The sequence below is a fragment of the Halichoerus grypus genome, chromosome 2, assembly GCF_964656455.1.
Source record: "Halichoerus grypus chromosome 2, mHalGry1.hap1.1, whole genome shotgun sequence".
In the NCBI taxonomy this organism is placed as follows: domain Eukaryota; kingdom Metazoa; phylum Chordata; class Mammalia; order Carnivora; family Phocidae; genus Halichoerus; species Halichoerus grypus.
In genome coordinates, this window is record NC_135713.1 from 59793610 (window position 1) to 59815299 (window position 21690).

General features: G+C 54.0%; 1 protein-coding gene across 1 annotated transcript in view; it reads left to right on the forward strand.

The window, feature by feature from the left end:
* FGF18 (fibroblast growth factor 18) overlaps positions 1–18047 on the forward strand; it is a 33571-nt gene extending 15524 nt beyond the window's left edge. Inside the window, exons 4-5 of the mRNA XM_036069617.2 lie at positions 10446–10552; positions 16944–18047. Coding sequence (XP_035925510.1) covers positions 10446–10552; positions 16944–17210 — 374 coding nt within the window. The 3' untranslated portion in view covers positions 17211–18047. The remainder of the gene's footprint in view (positions 1–10445; positions 10553–16943) is intronic.
* Positions 18048–21690: the final 3643 nt, after the last annotated feature.

Sequence of the window (21690 nt, forward strand, 5' to 3'; positions counted from 1 at the left end):
AGACACTTAACCGACTGAGCCACCCAGGCGGCCCTGGTCCTTGCCTTCTTAAGCCAGGTTCTGGGAGGTGTCCCAGCCCCCCGCACCTCCCTTCCCCGGCCTTGGGCAGGGGAGCTGGGGCTGCGGGTGACCAAGGCGTGGGGCTGGGGCTGGGGCTGGGGCTGGGGCCCGGGTGTGTACTGTGGGCCTGCCAGTCTGGGCTGTTCTGGGATGATGCCCTGCTTGCCCGCCGGCCCCTGCTCGTTGCAGTCAAGACATGACAAGAAGACAAATAATTTCTTGGACCTTTTATCTTGGACCCCATTCATTTTCCCTCCGCCCCGGGGCAGGACTGACCTCATGGTAGGGCCCAAGTGTGGCAGCTGCGCTGTCACTGGGGGCTGGGGCGGGCCAGGCTGGGCAGGGCTGCGCCGGGCTGGGCTCCCCGACTCCAGGCCAGCTGCCTCCCTTCTCCCTGTGCCATCACTCTTTAGGGCCTCCAATCCCCTCCCTCCCTCCCTCTTTCCCCTTCTTCCCCTCTCAGTCTTGCTACTGCTGCTTTTCTCCCAACCCTTCTCTCTCAGTCCTTCTCCCCTCCTTCCTGGTGCTCACCCCTTCCCTTCTGTGTCTGTCCATCCCTCTCTCTGTCTCCCCCTCCCCACCATCTCTGTCCTCCCTGCCTCCCTCCCTCGGATCACAGCTTTCCAGTCCCTCCTCCCCACGTCTCCCAGGTCCTCCGCCTCTGCCTCTCGGGGGGCCTCTGTCTCTCCGGGCCCCCCACTGTGCTGGGCGGACCCAGGTGGCGCTTTTCCCTGGGATCTGCTGTCCAGTTGCTGCCAGGGAAGGGGCAGCTGGCTGGCCGGGCCGGGAGGGAGGTGCCCTCCTGGGGAGTCCCCGGAGCTCTCGCTGGCCCCTCCAGGCCTGGTCTGAACCATCTGTCCACGCCCTGAGACAGGAGGTAGGAGCTCAGGAGGGAGAGGAGCCCAAAAAAGGCCACCCCCTCGGTTCAGAAGTTACTTGCCTCTCATTTCCTCTGCCTGAGCCAGACAGAGACTCAGGGGATCACACGTGCTGTGTGACATCAGACAGGCCCTTTGCCTCCTCTGGGCCTCAGTTTCCCATCTGTACAATACAAGGGTTGCATACTAGAGCAGTGCTTCCTAAACATTAACATGCCTGGGAATCACCGAGGGATCTTGTTAAATGCTGATGTTGATTTGGTGGGTCTGGGGTGGGGCCTGAGCTCCGCATTTCTAACGCGCACCCAGATGGTGCGGATGGGCCACACCTCGCGTATCCAGGAACTAGCCCATTTTGGCTTCTCGAGCCCCACAGGCCCCAGATTGAATCCTTCTCTCTCAAGGAATATGTTTATCACTTCTCCAAGCCCCCGCCAGGGCAGCGTGGGGCTTTGCTGGCTGCTGAGGCTGCTTCATTTAAGTGTCGCATTAGAAACGCAGATGAGGCGAAGGGACCCCATCTGTGAGCCCCGGGAGAGGAAGTGAGACAATGGAGCCAATTGAGGCTTCCAATCTAGATAATCAATACAAATATTATTGGGAGGGTGATTTATGTGGCCAAGCCAGCCTGGAGGATGGGGCTGCGGTAGGGGCCTGCCCTGCCTGTGGGGGATGGGCAGCCAGTAGTCCCCAGTCAGGCCAGGCCCCCCCCCACCAGACAGTGGACAGTCCCTCCTTCTCGGGACTCTGTGCGGCTGAAAGAATGATGTGGTCTGAGGCTTGCATTCATATGCAGCTGTAATGCAGTCTGGGAACCTCAGCAAACACCAAGTATAAACAGGGGCCCCAGAAACACCTGGAATCTGGAATCCCGACAGACACTTGGAATCTCAGATTCAGTGACATCCTGAGGTGTTAGACTCAGGGCAGGCACAAGGCACGGGCCCACTTTAGTCTGGGGCTGGCCCAGGAGCTCTTGGCCTGCTTTACATCTTTACATCTGGGAGCAGTCTTTGGTGAGATCTGCATAGATGTAAATCACACCCCGCAGTTCTGCAAGAGGATCTCCCCAGGGCTCCCCAAAGCTTTCCCCCCAAGCACTCTAAGGTGCCTGAAGGTGGGCCAGGTGCTGGAGGGACAAGCGTGCTAGCCAGGAAGCTGAGGGTTTCTGGAGGGGGACGGCTGACGAGCCGGTTAGGGCCACCCTGCCCACCTAGGATGCTTACATCTGGCCCTCCTGCCCTTGGCCCTGGCCACCTCTGTCATGTAGGCAGTGGCCCTATTGCAGAAACAGCTCCAGGAGGCAGGACACCTTGTTTTTTGTTGCCACTTTGCCACTGAGCAGCCCGCGGAGCTTGGGGCAAGCGTGTCTGGCTCTGGGCTTAGTTTCTTCCTCTGCCAAGTGAGGATGAGAAAGGCCCGCTCGACTTGCCTCCGAGATTGATGCACTTGAGCCCCGGGTGTGGAGGCATTAGGTCCTCCTGGCTGCAAGGGGCCGGGCTGCCAGTGACAGAGGTGGAGTTTTAGAGGAAGAGGCCCGGGGGATGGGGGGGGTGGGGGGTGTGTGGGGGGTGTGCGGGGTGGGACATGAACTGAGTCTGCGCTCAGGGAGTGGGGAGGGCCCCTGGCGGTGGAAATGGCAGTGTGGGGGCAACTCTGCCTTTATAAGCAGTGTGACTGGATATTCTTTCCTGTTTTCATTTGAAAAAAGGGTTTTCTACTTCAGAAAAAAAAAAAAAGATAAGAAAACCCCCAAACCCAATGTTTTGTAGTAGGCCAGCCTCCCAGGACTGTGCCCGGAACAGGGGCTGTGTCAGCCAGGAAGTTGATCTTTCGAGGGGATGAGAATGTAGACTCGGGAATTGGACAAGATTTGAACCCAGCTCCATCACTTGCGGGCTAGAGATCTCGGATCTGAGTTAGCCTTTCTGATCCTCTTTGCTCTTCTGTGAAATGGGGTAATGGAAATGAGAGCATCTCTTATGCTCACAGATTGTATGATTATTAAAGCAAAAAAATATGAATGATAACTACTTGAAGTCACTGCTGTTGTATGGGTGTGGGGGGGTACTCGCATGGGCTCTGGTAGAGGTTCCCCTCTCGGGAACTGATTCCTGGGGCTCCCAGAAGGAGCTGGGTCTCTCTTGCATCTGTGCGGCCCTGCTATGTCAGCTGTAGGCCTAAGAGGCTTCCCCGGCATGATTCCAAGCAGCAGGTCGGCCTGCTCTGGCTCCTGTTGGGCCCGAGGAGGCAGGGTCTTTGGACCTTCTTGCTGGGTGTGGTCTGATCTTTTCTCCGTTTGAGCTGCGGTCCCTAACTCGCTGTCCAGAATTATTGAGCCCTGGGGATACGGTGGTGACACATGCTTGGTCCCAGCCCTCACGCTGCTCCCAGGCCAGAGACCCTGCTCCATCTCAGGGGCTGACTCTGAGTAGGAAGCATCTAGTTCTCTAACTTCGGTGTGACCTGGGGTCCTTCTCATTCCCTCCCTGAGCCTGGGCTTCCTCACCATTCACTGGGGGGCTGGCTGCGGGGTGTGGAGTTAGCACTCTGCTGGCTTCCTCGAGAGCTCAGGCATGGATTCGTCTGTTTCCAGCTGTGGAACTGCTGTGTGGGGTCAGGAGGAGTCAGCCCATCCCAGCATGGGCCTGCACCTTCCTGCTCAGCCTTGCCCTCCTGAGAACATGAGCTCCTTGAAAGTAGTGGCCCTTCTGCATGTCCCCATGTCCAGTACAAGGCTTGGCAGAAAGCAGGTCTGCACCTAAATGTTGCTGGGTGAATGAATAAAATAATTATGGGGCAACTCCAAGCACGATCTGGGACTGACTTGTGTGGCTCACGCAGGAAGGTGTGTGGGGCATTCCAGACCTTTTGCTGAGCAGATGACAAGAGTGAGGGGGAGTCTTCTGGTCCCATTTCCCTCATCCTGGTACCTGCTGGAGGGCTGTGTTTGAATAAGGAGAAAGGGCTGGTGTGGCTGATGCTGCAGAGACCCCCTCCTCTCTGAGTCCAATGCCCGTAGTCCATATAGCAGTCTAAAACGTGAGACTGTGTCACTTCACTCTCAAAGGCGCTTGTCTCTCTGAGAATTAAATCCCAATTCTTGGATCAGCCCAGAATGGCCTGGCTCTTGATTACCACTCCAGCCTCGCCTCACTGCCTCTTCCTCGCCCACTCGGCTCCAGCCCCACGCACCAGCCAACAGGCCAGGTGTGCTCCTGGCTAAGGGCCTTCTTCGCATTTGCTGTTCCCTCAACCTGAGGATGCTGTTCTCCCAGATATCCTCATGGCTTGCTCCCTCATTTTCACTCAGGCTTCTGTTCAGTTGTCTCCTTATCAGAGACTTCCTGGCTCTGTCTCCTTGTGGACGTATTTTTCTTCCTAGCATTTATTGCTACTAGGTATTCTATTACGTATTTAGCCTTTTGCTCCCTGTCTCCCCTGTTATAATGCAAACTCCTTGAGGGTAGAGGGCTTTTGTCTATTTAGTTCGCTGCTGTATCACCATGCACAGAGCCAGCCACAAACAGGTGCTCGATATATGCTTGATGAGCCATGTGTGTGGCTGGGAGTTCTCCCCCTGGGGCAGGTGCCTGGCACAGAGCTCAGGCACACAAATTGGTGCTCCCTGCCTCCTCTTCTCCCGACCTCTCGTCCTCCCTTCCATCCTTCCAGCCTCCAGCTCTGCAACATGCAATGGGGGTATAGGCAGCAAGAGACCTGGCTTCCCCTAGGGCCCTTGCAGCTGGAAGAGGCATCAAAACCCCTGCCCTTTGAGCTCATGTCCCATAACTTCTGTCCCCAGTGAGGAGTGGTCACCCACACCTCGCTGACTCTGCAGCTGAAATAGCCACCCTAGAGCTATGGCTAGGATTAAATATAGCTCCTGATCAATCCTATTGATTTTTTTCCCTCTTCCTTTCCAGCAAGCCCACGTGGGCTGCAAACCTCCTTGGGGGACTTAAGGAGAAGGGAACTTTGGGAGAAAGGCTGTGTGTGTGTGTGTGTGTGTGTGTGTGTGTGTGTGTGTGTGTGGACACTGATGTAGAAACATCTCCAGAAAGCATTTCTTCTCCCCACCCCTTCCTCTCCACCTGGTCCACCTTCGGAGGGACGAAGGGAGGATTGATTTGCTCTGACCTTCCCGTGCCTTTGGTGGCAAGGACATTTCCTCACTGGAGGACACCTGGAGAGCGGCCAGCCGTGCAGTCAGCCCTGGAGTCATAGTGGCCCGCCAGCTGCTGGTCATCTCACACAGGGCCCTGGGGGGCTCCTGGCTCCCACACTGCTCCTGTAGGTCTTCTGGGGGGGGGGGGCGGTGTTGGTGAGGCTGAGGCTTGGGGGAAAACAAAACCCCTTCTCCAGCTTTGTTCTCTCGGGCTTCCTCTCTTTGGTTCCTGTCTCCTGTGTCTCTCTTCGCACTGTGTCTCTGGTTTTTGGCTGCCTCTCTGTGTCTTTCCCTGCTGTTCCCTGTGCTTCAAACCAAAAGTCTTCAAAGTGAGGCCCTGGATCACACGCTAGGAGGCCCAGGTAGGGAATCACACTGAAGTCAGTCAATCAGTCAGTCAATGTCACTTCCCTTTTCCCTGCCTTGGCTGGCCTGCAGGGTATCTGTACCCTTCTGCCTAACTCAGAATCTCTGTCTGTCTCAGACTAGCTCTGGAGTTACCCTGCCAGTGTTCAAATCCCGGCCCTACTCTGTGGCTCTGGGCATGTAATTTATCTGCTCAGTGCCTCAGTTTCTTCATCTATAAAATGGGTGTTATAGTCCTTACCTCATAAGATTGTGAGCATCTAATGAGGCACTGCACATTCAGACTAAGCACTGTGCCTACAGATGGTAAATGCTCAAATAAGTATTTGTTGGGACTTTTAAATTATCATTGTTACTTCAAGCATTTAAGAAAATAGGGGGGAAAAAAGGCAGCATGAGTTTTTTATAGAAAGGGCACTGTGGGCATCTCTACCAATAGTCCCTCTGCAGCAAGAAAGTGAGGTCAAAGCAAAGACCTTCCCCGCCTTTGGTGTTCACTCGCTTACTCCCCCAGGGAAGGGACTGATGCAGAGGGAAGGTAAAGGGAGCGGTGGACAAGATAAGACCAAGACTTCTGGGCTAGGCTGCCTGGGTTTTAACTCCATCACCGTGTAACCTTGGGACTCAGTTTTCTCACCTGTAACATGGGGATGATAATAACAGTTCTCACCTCATGGGATTATTATGAGGGTATTGTGAGTGACAGAATATGCGTATAGTGCCCACTACATCATAAGCTCTAACTACATGTAGATTACTGATAATATTTCTAGAGGGGCAGAACCGGAAGAGGCCTTGGAGGTCACCTAGGCCTGGCCCGGAGAGGAACAGGGTTTTCCCCTCTGTCACACGACAAGTCGGAAGATGTGATAATAATCCTGAGGCTGGGGACAGGTGGGTGGGAGCTCAGAGTTCTAGTGAGTGGCAGGAGTAGCACCGGCCAGTGGGGAGTGGAGTGGCTGAGGGCATTGACTGTGGAGTCAGACTGGGTCCCAACATCTGCCCTGCTTTGACCAGCTGTGTGCCCTTGGGCAAGTCCCTTCACCTCCCTGAATCTTGTTTTCTTTAACTCTTACCTTAAATAGTGTTACTCATATCTACTTCACAAAGCCGTTTATGCATTTACTAAAATTTACTTGTTGATCATTTCCTGTGAGCCAGGTATGGGCTAGGCACCAGAAATCACAGTGGTGTATAAGACAGGTAAGGTCTGCTGTAGTGGAGCTTACCTTCTGGTGGAGAGAGACAGATAATTAAAAAAAAGATAGCAACTAAGACCATCTGGAGAAGAGCTCTGAGGAAAGTGGAGCAGGGGTGGGTAGAGCTGGACTGGGGAGGGTGGTAAGACATTGGATGGTGTAGCCAGGGAAAGGCCTCTCTGAGGAGTTGACATTTGAGTAGCAACCTAAGAGAAGAGAAGCCTCTATGGGAAGCTCTAGGCAAGGCAGCCTCCAGGTAGAGGGAATAGCAAGTGCAAAGGCCCTGAGGCAGGAGTGTGCGTGGTGTGTCAGAGAGGAACAGCAAAGGGGCTTGTTGGCTGGAGGGCTGTGAGTGAGGGTGGGATGTAGGAAGGATCAGTAGGGGCCGGAGCATGTGCACCATCTGGGTCCCCATGAAGAGGCTAGATTTTAAGTGGGTTGGAGATCCCTAGGAGGCTTTTAGCAGGAAAGAGATAAAATTAATTTTATATTTTTAAAGGATCTCTCTGGCAGAGAGAGGAGGCTGCTGAGTTGTGCAGTCTGGAGGGGATGCCTAGAGAGGAGGTCTGATGAAGAGTGGAGCCAGATAACGTCCCAGACTCCTCCTGCCTGGCCTGGTACAGGCCTTGAGAATGGAACTGAACCCAGTTGAGGTTTCTGAGCTCCTGAGAGTTGCATGTTGGGGGCTTGGGTCATGAGCAGGGGGGCCGTGATGCTGTGGACGAAGTAGGCTGTGGAGCAAACCTGGCCTGGGTGGGTGGGGTCTCTCTCTCCATCTCTCTCTCTCCATCTCTGTCTCTCTCTCTTTTTCTCTCTCTTTCTGAGAACTGCTGCTGCTATTACTCCCCGCAGACTTTACATAATTCTGGCCCGGCTCCCTCCTCATTATGTCATGCACCCAAGTGGAGTCTAGGTCACTGCAAGGCCTGCTGTGGTCGGGAAGAACAGACTGCTCGCTCCCCGGCATGGCATCTGGAGCAGACCTTCCCCATGCTGGGGTGAGGGCAGCTAGGCTTGTGGGGGTGGAGGTGCAGCCCAGCCCCAGCCTAAGCCCTTTGGACAGCTCGGGCAAAGGCCAGGGCTTTCTGTGGTAGGCTGTGACTGATGAGCCTTGGGGGATTGGGGGGGGTCGGGCAGAGGACTACATCTCCCCGGAGTTGGGGGACCTCCCCTAATGCCCAGGCCCCAGCAGAAAATTAGGCAGACCTGATGGCAGCCCCTCCTGCTGGGTTGCTTCTCTGAACCTCAGTTTCCTAAACTACAAAATGGGGACAAAACCACCCAAGCTCAAGGTGAAGTATAAATTTCAGTGGGCTCACGTGGGAGCCAGAATGGCAGGAACTGTTCTGGGGACAGAGGTCCAGGCATGTGCTGGGAGAGGGACAGACTTCCCCTCAGACTCACTTGGGGTCTCTTGGGCCATAGTCCTGGGGCCTGAGCCCCTTTCTATAGTCTCCCATCCCTACTCCTCTCCTAGGCTCTGCCCCAGTCCCAGAGAGAATCAGAATAGGGGTGAGCCTCCCCCTCCCCCTTGCACAGGTCAGGAGATTGAGGCCAGGGGGAGGTGGTGTGCCTGGCTCAAGGTCACACAGCCCAGCATGGCGATGCCAGAAATGGAATCAGACCCCATAAGTCCCAGCCCAACGTATGTTCTGATGCACTTCGCAGTGTGGGATGCCTGTGACCCTGGAGGATGCTGAAGAAGTTCAGGTCAGAAGGCATGCCTGGGGAGACAAGTTTGGCTCTACTTCTGCCCTTTTACATGCATCTGATTTTTTCCCACTATGCTGTGTGTGTGTGCGCGCGCGCGCGCGTGTGTGTGTGTGTTTAGGGGAAAAGGGTTTAGTTTTGCAGTTATTACAAAACTTAACACAATAGTTACTTCCCTCACCTGGCCTCTGAGAACAGGTGCTAGGCCCTTTCTGCCTTCCTTTTGTGGAATCCTCACAATACCTTCTGAAGATTAAGGATGATTATACCCATTTTACAGGTGAGGAAACTGAGGCCCAAGATCACATGGTCGGCAAGTGGAGCCGGGGTTTCATTCCCAGATCTGTGCATTCCAAAGCTCTCGCCTTTCCCTTACATGTGCTGTCTTCTTCACCCCCCTGGGATGGGGGACACTCCTGAACCCCACGACCTCCGTCCTGTGTGGTGCCTGAGCGTTTCAAGGAGATGCAGAAAGCAAGCCCCAGGCTGCTCTGATGTTTGGCTCTGGGTTCCCAGGGAGAGTTACAGGGAGTTTGAATTAAAGGGGAGCGGGGAGGATGCGGAGCTTGTAACCCCCTATCTCAGTGTTGCTTAATTTTCTTGACTGTGTTTACTAGGGATGGGGGAAGGTGGAGAGAAGAATGTGCCTCCCCCTCCCTCCCTGTTTCTAGAATTACTAAATTCTTGTTAGATCTTTAAATTTTATGTAAATTCTTCTTATTTTCCTTGGAAAGGTGGGGTATCATATTTTAATTAGTAGTGGTGTCAAAGGAGGGCTAGATTAATTATTGGAAATCCTGAGTTCCAGATGGTTTTAATTTTCACAGCAGGGCACCAGGGTATATATTTTTAATTTTTTTTTATTAAAATCATACCTAGTGTATTTTAGGGGCACCGAGGTACACGCTTTGTGGCTCCAAGGATGCCGTATTTAGGGCTATGATTTTTGTTATGGAGAAGCAAGTCCCTTGTCACTGAAATTAAAAGTTTGTGGGTGAGGGAGGGGCAGGTGCTGGGAAGCAAAGGGTCAGAGACGGGAGGGTGGGAATGGGGGAGTCATAGGCAAAGAAGGCAGCAGTGGGAGGAGGTGTTGGGGAGGGAACCAGGCATAGGAATTCAAGGCCAGAGAGGAGAGAGAGCTCAGAGAGTGTGTGTGGCCTACTGAAGTCACACAGCACCTTATTGGGGAGAAAAAGTGGATTGGCAGAGGGACAGGGATTAGGCACAGCATGCCTAATCAAGGGACAGTCACCCTTTGACCATTTGACACCCTTGCTCAGTCAGGGCTTTGGGGGATCAGCTCTGGACACCACCCTCTCCTAAGGGAGGTTCTATGGAGAGTGGGTCGTTTAGTGTGGGGTCTCCTACTTCGAACCAGGGAATATTGGGTCCTGATTGGGACTTCTGGGCTCCTGGAAGTTAGCTATGTTTCAGCCTCGGTGTCCTTGATTGAGCAAAGTAGAATATTCTGAAGATAGCCTCCATTCCTGGGGGCCTTAAACCTCCCCTCTCTGGGCCTTCCCCACTTTAAGTTACAAAGGTGTGGCGTGGGGAGGGGACATAGAAGGGGTTCTACATATTTGCCCTGGAGGGAGGGGCCTTTGACCTAAATTTTGGAGGAAGTAGCTTGATATCCCCCGAGGCAGGGTGTGAAACTCGCATGCGTTTTTCTGTGCCCCCATTCTAGAGACTGCTACTTCTCTGGGGTTATTGGTGGCTGTGTGTCCTGTTCTGGGGAACAGAGATAAGGGGCTGGTGGGGTGGGTGAGGGGAGAATACACTGGTCTTTAGCCACAAGGGGCAGAACAACCCTCCAGCTGGAGCCATGTAGGTCCCAAGTGAAGTCAAGAGAGGCTGGGGGTGGAGAACACAGACGGAAGGCTTCTCTGGCTGCCTAAGGGGCAGGGTGCCCCAGTGAGACCTGTTCAAAGCCTTCCCCATGCCCAATGTTGGAGCAGTGAGGGGGTCCAGGGACAGGGTCAGGGATCATGTCGCTGAGCCTTTCGGCCAAACCATTGCCCCTGATAAAACAAATGTGTCTTGTTCTCCTTCTGCCTTTCGAAGCCCAGCTCCTAGTGGAGACAGACACCTTCGGTAGTCAAGTCCGGATCAAGGGCAAGGAGACGGAATTCTACCTGTGTATGAACCGGAAAGGCAAGCTCGTGGGGAAGGTGAGTGATGGTCTGGAATTCCCAGGGTATTCAGGAGGGTTCCCCCTGGTAACACTGGGTAGCTGGAACAGGGTGCTCAGGGCCTGGTCAGCCCCAAATGGAAAACAAGCCCGGTGAGTGTGTGTGTGTGAGAGAGAGAGAGAGAGAGATTCTGACTGTAATCTCTTCCTTTAGCCCCTTCTCTGCCCCCACATCACAGCCTGCCAGGCCGAGGTATCCATGGCCGTGACCTTGGGGAGTATGCAGGGTCCTGATCTCTCCTGCTCGATGTGGACCCCGAGGGGCTCAGGGGCTCCCTGCCTGCATGTGTCTGCTGACTGAGAACAGGGAAGCGGCAGGCCGAGGGCTGGGGCCGCAGCAATGGTTGAACAATCGCCAGGGCTTTGCAGAGAAGCCTGGACCCCGCTGCCTCCTCAGCGCTGGGCCTCATGGTTCTAGCATTTCAGGAAGATTTTGTTACTTTGGAATAGGCAACAGAGCTGCATGTAACAAATTAGGGTGGTGTGTGGGTATGGGGGGGTGGACCCACAGGCCTGGGGCTCTGAGTTTCCACGGGTGCTGCTTTGTGTCCCCCTTTTTTCCTGGGTGTGCCTGTTTGTGAAGTTCATACACTTGCTTCCTTTGGGTGCTCCAGTGGAAGGTGTTACGGACTAGTAGCTACCTGGTGCTCGTGCCCTGTGTTCTCTTCCCTTTCCTGGGCCCCTACTCACCCCCATATCTAACTTGTAAAATGGTTCTGTTGGACAGGTGGAGTGAGGGATGCAGGGTAGATCCTGATTCTAAGGAGGATGGCTCTTCCTGTTTCTGCGCAAGGCCCTGGCTGGTGATTTGCATTTATTACACGGTCTTGGGAGGAGGAAGCAGGGCCCTGATTCCTGTTTAAGCCATGGTTTTGTTTTCCTGAATCCCCCAACTCTTCTCCCTCTTCCCCTCCTTCACACCCTAGTGGCTGGGGAGAGTGCAACAGGCCAGGGACTTGAGCCAGAGTCCCGTTGCTTCTTATTTGTTAACAATAACACTACTGATAGCTTCTGCTAATTGAGCACCTACTTTCTGCCAGGCACTGTGCAAAAATGCTCCCAAATAATCCCATGAGGTCGCCACCACTACCATCCCCATTTCGCAGAGGAGAAAGCTGAGGCTTGGCGCCGTCCGAGGCACTTGTCCCAGGTCCCACACTAGAGCGGCGCGGGATCCCAAGCCCGGTCTGGAAGGCAGAGGTTCCAGCCACACTGCCCTCACCAACTGAAGCTTCTGCTCGGGGAGCACAAGAATAGTAATCCTCAGAGCGTGGCTCCGGGATGCCGAGGAGTGGTTTTAATTAGTGATTCACTTTCCGCGTCCCGGGGCGGCCGGCCGGCGAGGGGATCGGGGCAGGGGCGGCGGGCGGGCCGGGCGCCGGGTCCCCTGGCCTGGCAGTGCGTTTCCTGTGGCGGCGCGGCCCGGCCCCGCGTCAGGCGCTTTGTTCTCCTGCCCGCCCGGGCCGCCTCCCAGGCCCAACCTGCCTGCGGCTGGACGCTCGGCTTCCTTGCCTCGCGGCTTGCAGGGGGGGCGCGCGGCAGCTCGCCGTGCCCGGTGCCCGCGCGCCCCTCCCTCCGGTCTGCGCGCTTCCCGGCAGCTTGACCCCAGGGGGGCCGCGCTGGGGTCAAAAGAGCAGCCCCGCTCCCCGCCGCCGGCCGCCCACCGCCCGCCCGCCGGCTGGCCGCTGAGTCACCGCTTCCACAGGAGCCGGCTCCGATTTCCTGCCCCCTCGCCCTCTCTCCCGTCATTAATACTGGGGACGGTTCAGCTGGCGCTGGCTCGGCCAGGCTCGGCGCAGCCCGGGGAGGGCTCCCTCCTTCCCGCCCCACCTCGCGGCAGCTCCCCCATCCCCATACAGGCGCGCCCGTCTTCTGGGCTGGCCCCCAAATCCACCTGCCCCAGGATGGCCCTGGGCAGGCCCCCTGTTGCCCTCCGCCTAGCCCAGCTCCCCTCACTGTCTCTGGTCCCGGTAGCTAGAAGCCACAGGCTCTTGGGGTGCTGTTTCATCACAGCCTCCTAGGCAGGCAGGCCCCAAGGTCCTGGGGTTACCCCTGCGTTGTTCTTCACTGCTGCCACTGCCTCTGTTGTGGCCTCATCCTTTCACTGGAACTGTTGCCCCAGCTGCCTCAGGAGTCCCAGCCTCAGGCTTTCGCCTTTGCCCACTACCCACCATCAGCTTTCTAAAGCGCATCTCCTGTCTTCCACCCCCAACCCATCTCAGAACCCATCCGTGGGTCCACACCGTCTACCATCTACCAGAGAAAGGCCACACTCCCTGAGGAGACACACAAGGCCCTGGGGAGCGTCCCTGGCCTCACAGCCCTGCCACCCATCCTCGGGTTCCTTCAGCCCCCGACACATGGCACTGCCAACTGCCGATCCCTGCGCAGGGCGTTCGGGCTTTGTACATGCTGATCGCCCCTCCCTCTGTCCATCTGCCCTAAGTCCTGCGCAGCCTTCAGCGGCTTCTGGCCTCCCCCACCCCTCATACAGCACGCCCGCCCTGGAGCCCACAGTCCCTCACACGGTCCTCTGTTGGCTGTCGCTAACCCGAGTTGTCACTGTTTGTCTGTGTGCCTACATCTCGCAACTCGACTGAGGGCTCATGGAGGGCTGATTCTGGATCCATCCATCCATGCTCTGTGTACCGGGCCACAGAGCTGCAGAAGCACCAAAGAAGTAGAAAAATGGTTCTTGCTTTCTGAGGACTGTCTTAACCCACAGCTAGAATTATTCATGTCGGGCCAGGGCGTCAAGTGCCCTAACTGCTGAGCCTCGGTGTCCTCATCTGTACAATGGCAATGATAATGCTGGCATCTGGTGGGCACGTGATAAATATGTATTCACTTCCCCTTTGAAGCCAGGCCACAAAGTTACTCCTTCACCTGTGGAAACCCTTGACCTCGGCTTAGGCTCTGACTCCTTTGCAGGGGCCTAACAGGATAGCTTTCTTGGGTGGTCTTGACCCTGGGTGCCAGCCTTGCACCTCTTTGGCCCTACATGCATCGAACCCCCACCAGAGCCTTTTCAGATGTTCTGGGCCCCTGGCTGTAGCTCTGCTGAACTATGACAATCATATACCAAAGCTCTGCCCCGCGCCCCTGCATGCTCAGGTAGCCCCCTTCCCTTTGCCACCTTTCTGGACCCCACATCTCTCTGGCCCAGGAGGAAGCACATCCTTTCATTCCATAAACAGTTGTTGAGTATGGAGCACTATGTGCTAGGCACAGTTTGGAAAGGAGGAGATTAGAGGTTGGAGGTGGGGGTGGGGGTGGGGGAGAGATGCTCAAATTCTACTTAATCACCAAAGTTCTGCGATGGGATATTCACTCACTCTGTAAATACTGATGGTCTGCCTTGCCCGAACCCATTGCGTCAGCATTTTTGGGGGTGAGACCCAAGCACAGGTGTTTTTTTTTTAAATCTTTGCAGGCAATAAGCAGGGTCATAGAGATAGTCAGGAACAGAGGTGAGGATCAAGGCCAGGTGTGGCCTGCCAGTAGCTTCGAATCTGCTGTGTCTGAGCTCATGGGCGGGGGGGCGGTTCCTGTGACCATCACGGGTACTGTGGCTCCTCCCACGGGGCTCCCGAGCTCTGGGGTGCTGGGAATTTTAGCCGTCATAAATACACCCAGACACACACAAACAGTGCCAGGCGCTGTGTTTGCTCCTTGCATGTCCGAGACCTTGCTTCATGCTGATGGCGGCCGCGTGGGCCTGGGGAGGGGAGGTAGTTTTGACAGACAGCACCCTGCCCTCTCTTCCACACTCTTTCTCCTCATGGACTTCTCTGGAACTGGGCAGAGGAGAAAGGAGCTGCAGTGGCAAATGCAGGTAAAAACGTGGCTCTGCCTCTTACAAGTCCCGTGACCTTGGGCAAGCCGTTTCGCCCTCTTTGAACTCTGTTTTCTTCTAGCAGGGAGAGTCTACCTGAGCAAGTTCAGAGGATTAAATGAAATAATGCACGTGGAGATGTCGGGCCTATAACTGACAAGCAGGAAATGCTGAATGAGCGAGTGAATGAAGGAGTAGGGAGCCTAAGTGGCCAGGCCGGGAGCTCTGGTCCTCTACCTGCTGTGTGTCCCTTTCTCAGCACACCCCCAGGAGGGCCTCCCCTAGCTCACGACGGTCTCTGGGACATTGGTGAGGGATCCAGGGGACAGTATCCACTTTCTTTTAGGAGAAAGCCTTTTGAGGGGTCCCTGCCACCATTTCTATCCCAGAACTCTTCCTTTATTCAACCACAAATGCTCTGGGTGCCCAAGACCTGTGCTGAGCCATGAGGGCAACTGACAGGTGGTCCTGACCTCCTGAAGCTCTTGGGCTAATGAGGAGGCAGGGAGATATGGGATTGCTCTGTTGGGGAGCGGGAGGAGGAGTGGGTGCCAAGGGGGAGAAGATGGAGTATGTGAGTCCAATAAAACCTAATGCTTGAATGGAGTCTTAAATGAAGAAGAGGGAGCTAGATGGCAGTGAAGGAAAGCTTCCTGGAGGAGGTGGTTACTGAGCTTGACCTTGAAGGATGAAAGCAGTTTTCCAGGTAGTGGCAGGTATTCTATGGTGGGGAACAGCATGGTGTAGGCTTTGTTCAGTTTGCTGTGACCGTTCCATGGAGAGTGACCAAGGGACCTGGACTTAGATTGGATAGGCAGCTTCCAGAATTATCCATGGGGGGCCCAGAGACCACTCCCCTCTACCTGCCTTGTACATATGTCCCACTTCCCTCACAAGAGTCCCTCACGGCTCACCCCTTGACAGACACTGTCCTCTGGGTCCCACATGCCTCCCAGTCCCACCCACTGCCTGCTCTGTAGCCTCCTCGAAAGATCTCGGCCTCCAGAGAATGTTTTCTTACCCTGTCTGTCCCTTTCTGCAAAGTTCAGCACTTTGTCTGCAGGGCCCAAGCTTGCCCTCCACTCAAAGGTGAACGTTCCTGGAAGCTCCAGCCTGTTTTCCACTTCAAACAAAAGGCTGGAACTCGCACCTCAGGCACCACGCACAGCCAGACCGCTGGGCTTCCAACTTGGCCGGGCATCCGTCCGTAACGAGGAGTGGGCCCAGCCTAAATTTGGAGATGTTAGTTGGAAACTCGAGTGCTGCTAATTCAGGCCTTCCAGCTTTGTGTGCTTCTCACTCTTCTACATGGAGCAATTTGGCTGTCTCAGGGAGGAGATTCAGAGCCCTGCCTCCCACCATCCTTTGTCCAGCTCCGATCCAGGGAGGGAGGCCAGAGCCATCTGAACCACCTGCTCTTCAGAAATAATTTAGCAATTTCCTACTGTGTACGGGGCTCAAGTATAAGTATCATTCCTTACAACATTTCTGTGACGCGGGGGTCCCTGTCCCGGTTTGGTCAGACGAGGAATCCAACGTCTAGAGAGTGGAATTAACTAGCCTGAGGTCACATAAGGAAGTGTTAGAGTTGATTCAGCTTCTGACTCCAAATCGAGTACTCCTTGCCCGGCATCCCTTGTCTCCTAGGGAGTTCACACATCTGCTGGGGAGCCTGAAATCTCAGAACCAAAGGCATAGGCTTTGGAGTTTGGCCATGCAAAAACTCTTATTCTTGGAGGTCCCCACCCCTCTTCACACCAAACATTTAAAATGCACCATATCCCACATTAAATGTAATTTAAATGTAACTGTATTGCAGTGGGGGGGAGTGGCAGTGGTGTAGCAGACTTCATATCAGGTTTTATGCACATCTGCAGGGACTCCTTTCTGTTGCAGGTGATAGAAAATAATCTCAACTACTTTAAAGGAAATGAGGTAATGAGCTTCAGATTCTGTTTGGTCCAGAGCCCAAAGGCTGTGACCAGAACTTGGTTTCTCTCATTCCCTTCCTCTTGGCTTTACTTCCTCTGTATTGGCCTTATTGTCAGACAACGTTTCTCCTCATTGTGGTAAAATGGCTGCCTTTGCTTCAGCCTTACACGTTCCTCAAGTTTAAATCAGCCTATGTTTTGGGGGATTATACAAGGGCCTTGAGGAGCACTCTGATTGGATGGCTCAGGCCACGTGCCGAGCTCCGCAGCAGTCATAGGAAATAATGTTTTATTGGCCAGGTCTGGGTTTCGTGTTCTAGTAGAGTTGAAGTGGAAGCCCCTGGCTGTAGCATACTGAGTGGGGAAGGGATAGATTCCTGAATGACAGTGGGAATCTATTACCTAATTGGCGGGTAGGGAAGGAGGCAGGGGCCAATATGACAAGTCCACTGCACAGATCCAGGAAGTGAAATTACTGGGGACAAAACTTGGGTCGGGCCCTCTACTCTACTGCCCCAAGCCTCCACCACCTCACACCCTGTCCACGTAGCTCTGCCCCTCACACCCACCCTCCCCTTCTCACCTTCTTTTCTCGCCTCCTACAGCCCGATGGCACCAGCAAGGAGTGTGTGTTCATTGAGAAGGTCCTGGAGAACAACTACACAGCCCTGATGTCCGCCAAGTACTCTGGCTGGTACGTGGGCTTCACCAAGAAGGGGCGGCCGCGGAAGGGTCCCAAGACCCGGGAGAACCAGCAGGACGTGCACTTCATGAAGCGCTACCCCAAGGGACAGGCAGAGCTGCAGAAACCCTTCAAGTACACCACGGTGACCAAGAGGTCCCGGCGGATCCGCCCCACGCACCCCGGCTAGGCTGGCCCCACCGCAGCCCCCCAGGCTGCCCCCAGGCCCACACTCACACTCACAGAGAACTGCATCAGAGGAATATTTTTACATGAAAAATTAGGGAGAAGCTCTATTTTTGTACATTGTGTTTAAAAGAAGACAAAAACTGAACCAAAACTCTTGGGGTGGGGGGAGCGATAAGGATTTTATTGTTGACTTGAAACCCCCTGTCTCTGACAAAAGACTCACAAAAAGGGACTGTTGTCAGCGTACAGGTGCTTGTCTCTCTCTAGGAACAGACAACTCTAATCTCGTCCCCAGAGGAGGATTTGAAGGAGGAAAACGACACTCTGAGAAACCAAAGTCCTTTTTCCCAAAGGTTCTGAAAGAAAGAGAAAAAAAAAGAAAAAAAAAAGAAAAAAAGAAAAAAAAGAAAAACAAAGAGAAAGTAGTACCCATCCCCAGACTCCCCCTTTCCCAACCCCCTATCCCTGCCCCAGACTCCAACAAAAATCGCTCTCTGGTTTGCAGTCATTTATTTATTGTCCGCTGCAAGCTGTCCCGAGACACCGCGCAGGGAAGGCGTGCCCCTCGGAATTCTCGGCGCCTCGACTTCCGACGACAGACGGCCTCGTCCAATCAAGTGACCCTGCATTGCTCGCAGTTCTGGAGGATGCTGCTATCGACCTTCCGTGACTCACGTGACCTAGTACACCAATGATAAGGGAATATTTTAAAACCAGCTATATTATATATATTATATATATATAAGCTATTTATTTCACCTCTCTGTATATTGCAGTTTCATGAACCAAGTATTACTGCCTCAACAATTAAAAACAATCGACAAATTATTTAAAAAAACCATGAGGTGAGTGGTGGTGGGGGGCGGGGCTCAGGCAGGGCGGGCCCCTTTGTGTTTCATTCTTGGTGGTGTGCGCTCTTGGCCCTGAGAGCTGGGGCCTCGCTCATTCATTCGTGCACTGATTCATGCCACCGCGCCTGCTCCGTGGGCTGCTCTAGGCACTGAGAACGCAGCTTTAGACCGAGGGATCTTAGCTTCTGGACATCCTTGCCCTCAGAGAGATTACGTTCCCATGAGTCATTGATTGGATGACCGATTCAGGCACATACGTTCACAAACATTTGCTCGCCATCTCCTATGTTCTTCGGTGCACTGGGTATTTATCAAAAAACACACCAAAAACATGCCAGCCTCCAGGGAACTTCACTTAGTCACTGATTCATTGCTTCATTCATTCATTTACTGATGGAACCCCTCATTCAACATATATTTATTAAGCACTTCGCTAAGTGCCAGGCACTGTTTTAGGTACTGGGAATTCATCAAAGAACGAAACCCCAAATCATGCTGCATGGAGCTTACAGTCTCGGGATTATTGCTTGAGTCATTTGTGGAGCCCGCATCTGGGTTTTGCCAGGCACAGGCTGAGCAAGGCAGCCCTGGGCCCCCTTCTGTGTCTGGTGGTAGAGCAGTCAGAGGGCCCAGGTCGGGGGGAGACCTGGTGTTTCTCTCCTTAGACTCTCATGGGCGGGAGTGCAAGGAGTCTGTCCGCCTCTTTAACTTCCAGGGGCCCTTTCTCCTAGGTCTTCCCCAGGGCCTGGCCAGGATGTAGGGGAGAGGCCGGCTTAGTCTTGGGGTGGGAAGCAGATTGGGCAGAAGGTTGACTGAAGAGGAGGATGTCTCCTGTGGGGTCCTGCTGCTGTCACCTGCCTCCCTTGAAACCACCTCCTGCCAAGACTGGCCAGGAGAAGTCCCCAGGGAAGCCCTACAGAGAGGAAGGAAAGAGGGGGGCAGGAGAACCTTCTCTGGCTGGGCCGGGGCTTGGCTTCTGACCTATGTGCTCTCTCTGCAACCCACCTCCGAGCTCCGGCCAAGCGTAACTCTTGGTTCTGTCCTTCCTCCCTGCATGATGAGGGTCTCTCTCCATCCCGGGGCCCCATCCCGTGTGTCCCAGCACATTTGCTTGGGGCTTTGTGAAGCTCTTTCAGGTGCATGATCTCATTGTGACCTCAGGACAACCTGTGAGGAAGATATTGTCATTATTCCCATTTTATAGATGGAGGAGACTGAGGCCCAGAAACATTTAGCAGCTTCCCCAAGATCACAGAATAAGAAAGCTGGGGCTGGTGTCCAAATCCTACACTTCCCAGAGTGGCAGTAGCTGCCACTTGGTGAGGCCCTCCCGTGTTTCAGATGGCCTGCTGGGGACTTTACAGGGCCTGCCTGGGCCTCACTACATATCCTGGCGTGGGACATGGGTACCCTTGACTGAGGCTCAGAGAGACCATCAATGTGTCCAAGGCCTCAGTGAGTGGGCGACTGAGCCTGAGACCCCCGGGGATAGTAATTGTGATGGTGGTTGTCATTTACTGAGCACCTACTCTGTGTCAGTTCCTTTCACACTCTGTCATTTAATTTGAACAATAACCCTAGGAGAAGGGTGTGCCCTGTCTTTTGCACTGAAGGTTTCAGAGATGTGAAATGACCTGTCCAAAGCAATTCAAGCTAGAAAATCGTGGAGTCAGAATTCAATCGATCATTTATTTATTCATCCAATAATATGTGTTTAGTTTACTCTGTGCCAGATGCTCTTCCAGAGGCTAGAGATACAGCAGTGAACTGAGCAGAGCCCCTGCCCTCATGGAGCTTACATTCCATTGGGGAAAATCAATAAACCAAATAGAATATATGTCAGATAGTGATAAATCATAAAATAGGGAAAAATAAAATAGGATGAAGGGATAGAGAGGGATGGGGCTGCTATTTTAGACAGAGTGCTCAGGGAAGGCCTCTGGAGTGGGGGGCACAGGCAGACACTGAGGGGAAGAGCATTCTGGACAGAGGGAACAGAGAGTGCTAAGGCCCGGAGGCCTGTCAGAGAATAAAGAAGGGCCTGGAGGGTGGAGCATAGTGAATAGGGGAGGAGGCAGAGTTTTGAAGGGGGCCAGACCACCGCTCGGGGAGTGAGACGGAGAGCCACATGTGATATACCTTATGTAAAGGGACTGCTCTGGCTACTGTGTGGAGAAGGATGGCAGTTTCCAGCCTGGGACCGCCCGAGGCCGTAAGCTGGGCTCTCACCACTGCCCTGGGCTGCTGGCTCTGCCCACCCCCTCACAGGCCGCGGGCGCCTCCCACATGCAGCACCTTTGCTCCATCTCACAGAGCAATGAGGCCGGCATTTATTCTCTTTTCCTGCCCCTCTGGAGACTCCCTGTCTTTGGAAGATGCAGGCCCAGCTTCTGTTTACTCTAGACAGGCTTCCCGGATAGTTCCTGGACAATGAGAAATATGTTACTGATAGACACAGTGGACTGGCGGGAAGATTTCCCAGCCACGGATGATGTCTTAGGATGCTCGCTTCACGGAGGAGCCAAGTGAGTGTTTCCACAGTCCAGCTGAGTAGGGAAATCTTTTAGAGCACCTATTATGTACCAAGAACAATCTTATTGAATCTACCCAACAGTCTTTGGGGTGGGCATCTTTAGCCTTACTTTATAAAGCAGGCTCAGAGAAGTGGAGTCACTCTCCTGAGGTCACACAGCTAGTCAATAAAAGCACTGGGACTTGAGCCCAGGTCTGGCTGATCCCTACAGCTTGGAGCTCTTGGCACCTGTCCAGGGTTTCAGTCTCTCCCACCCCCCGCCCTCTCTATCCTGTCTTGGTGTCCATCATCCCTCAACCCACCGGAAGGAGGAGACAGATAGAGAACACATTCCCACGTCCCGGATGACAGCTCTACTCCTACCCTCCTGGACCCTTTCCAGGATGTCAGTGTTACAGAGGGTACAGGGATCTGGGACCTATGGCACCTGAGTTTATTTTCAGCTTGGCCGCTTTGGCAGCTATGTGACCTTGAGCAGTATCCCTCATCAATCCAATTGTTTTCACCTTGCAGGTCACCGATGTAATGTTCAAAAGAGATAGCCGAGCAAATAATTGGGGATTATTCCTGCCCAGGAAGAGCTGGAAGGCACCCAGGCAGGTGTTTTACCCTCAGTCTTCTCTCCATTTCCCTTCAACCTCATCACTTTAGAGAGGAAGCAATCACAACCCAGACAGAGAGAGCGACCTGTTCCAGGGCACCCAGCGAGTTAACGACAGAGCCCATTAGATGACCAACGAATAGTGATGATAGTGACTAATAAACATGCTGGAGTATGGCAAAGGGAAATGAGTCAGGGCTCTTCTAGGGAGTTCAGGGGCCAGGTTGGTGGCTGGCCAGGTCCCTTTTAGCATCTTTCCCAAATTTGCTTCTTGACCCAAGGAAACAGAGGGCAAGGAGGAGAGGGCTGAGGTTTCTTGGTCCCAGAGCCTACCCCTCTGCTTTTCATCCCCATAGTGGTACCATGTGACCAAGTGCCAGAAGTGAGTAAAGATGGAGCCTTACCCTTGCATTTTAAGGGGTCAGAATAATGGGACTGGCCCCCAAAAGGGAAAGAAATGGGTTTGATGATAAGGGCGTTCGCTCTACCTACCTGC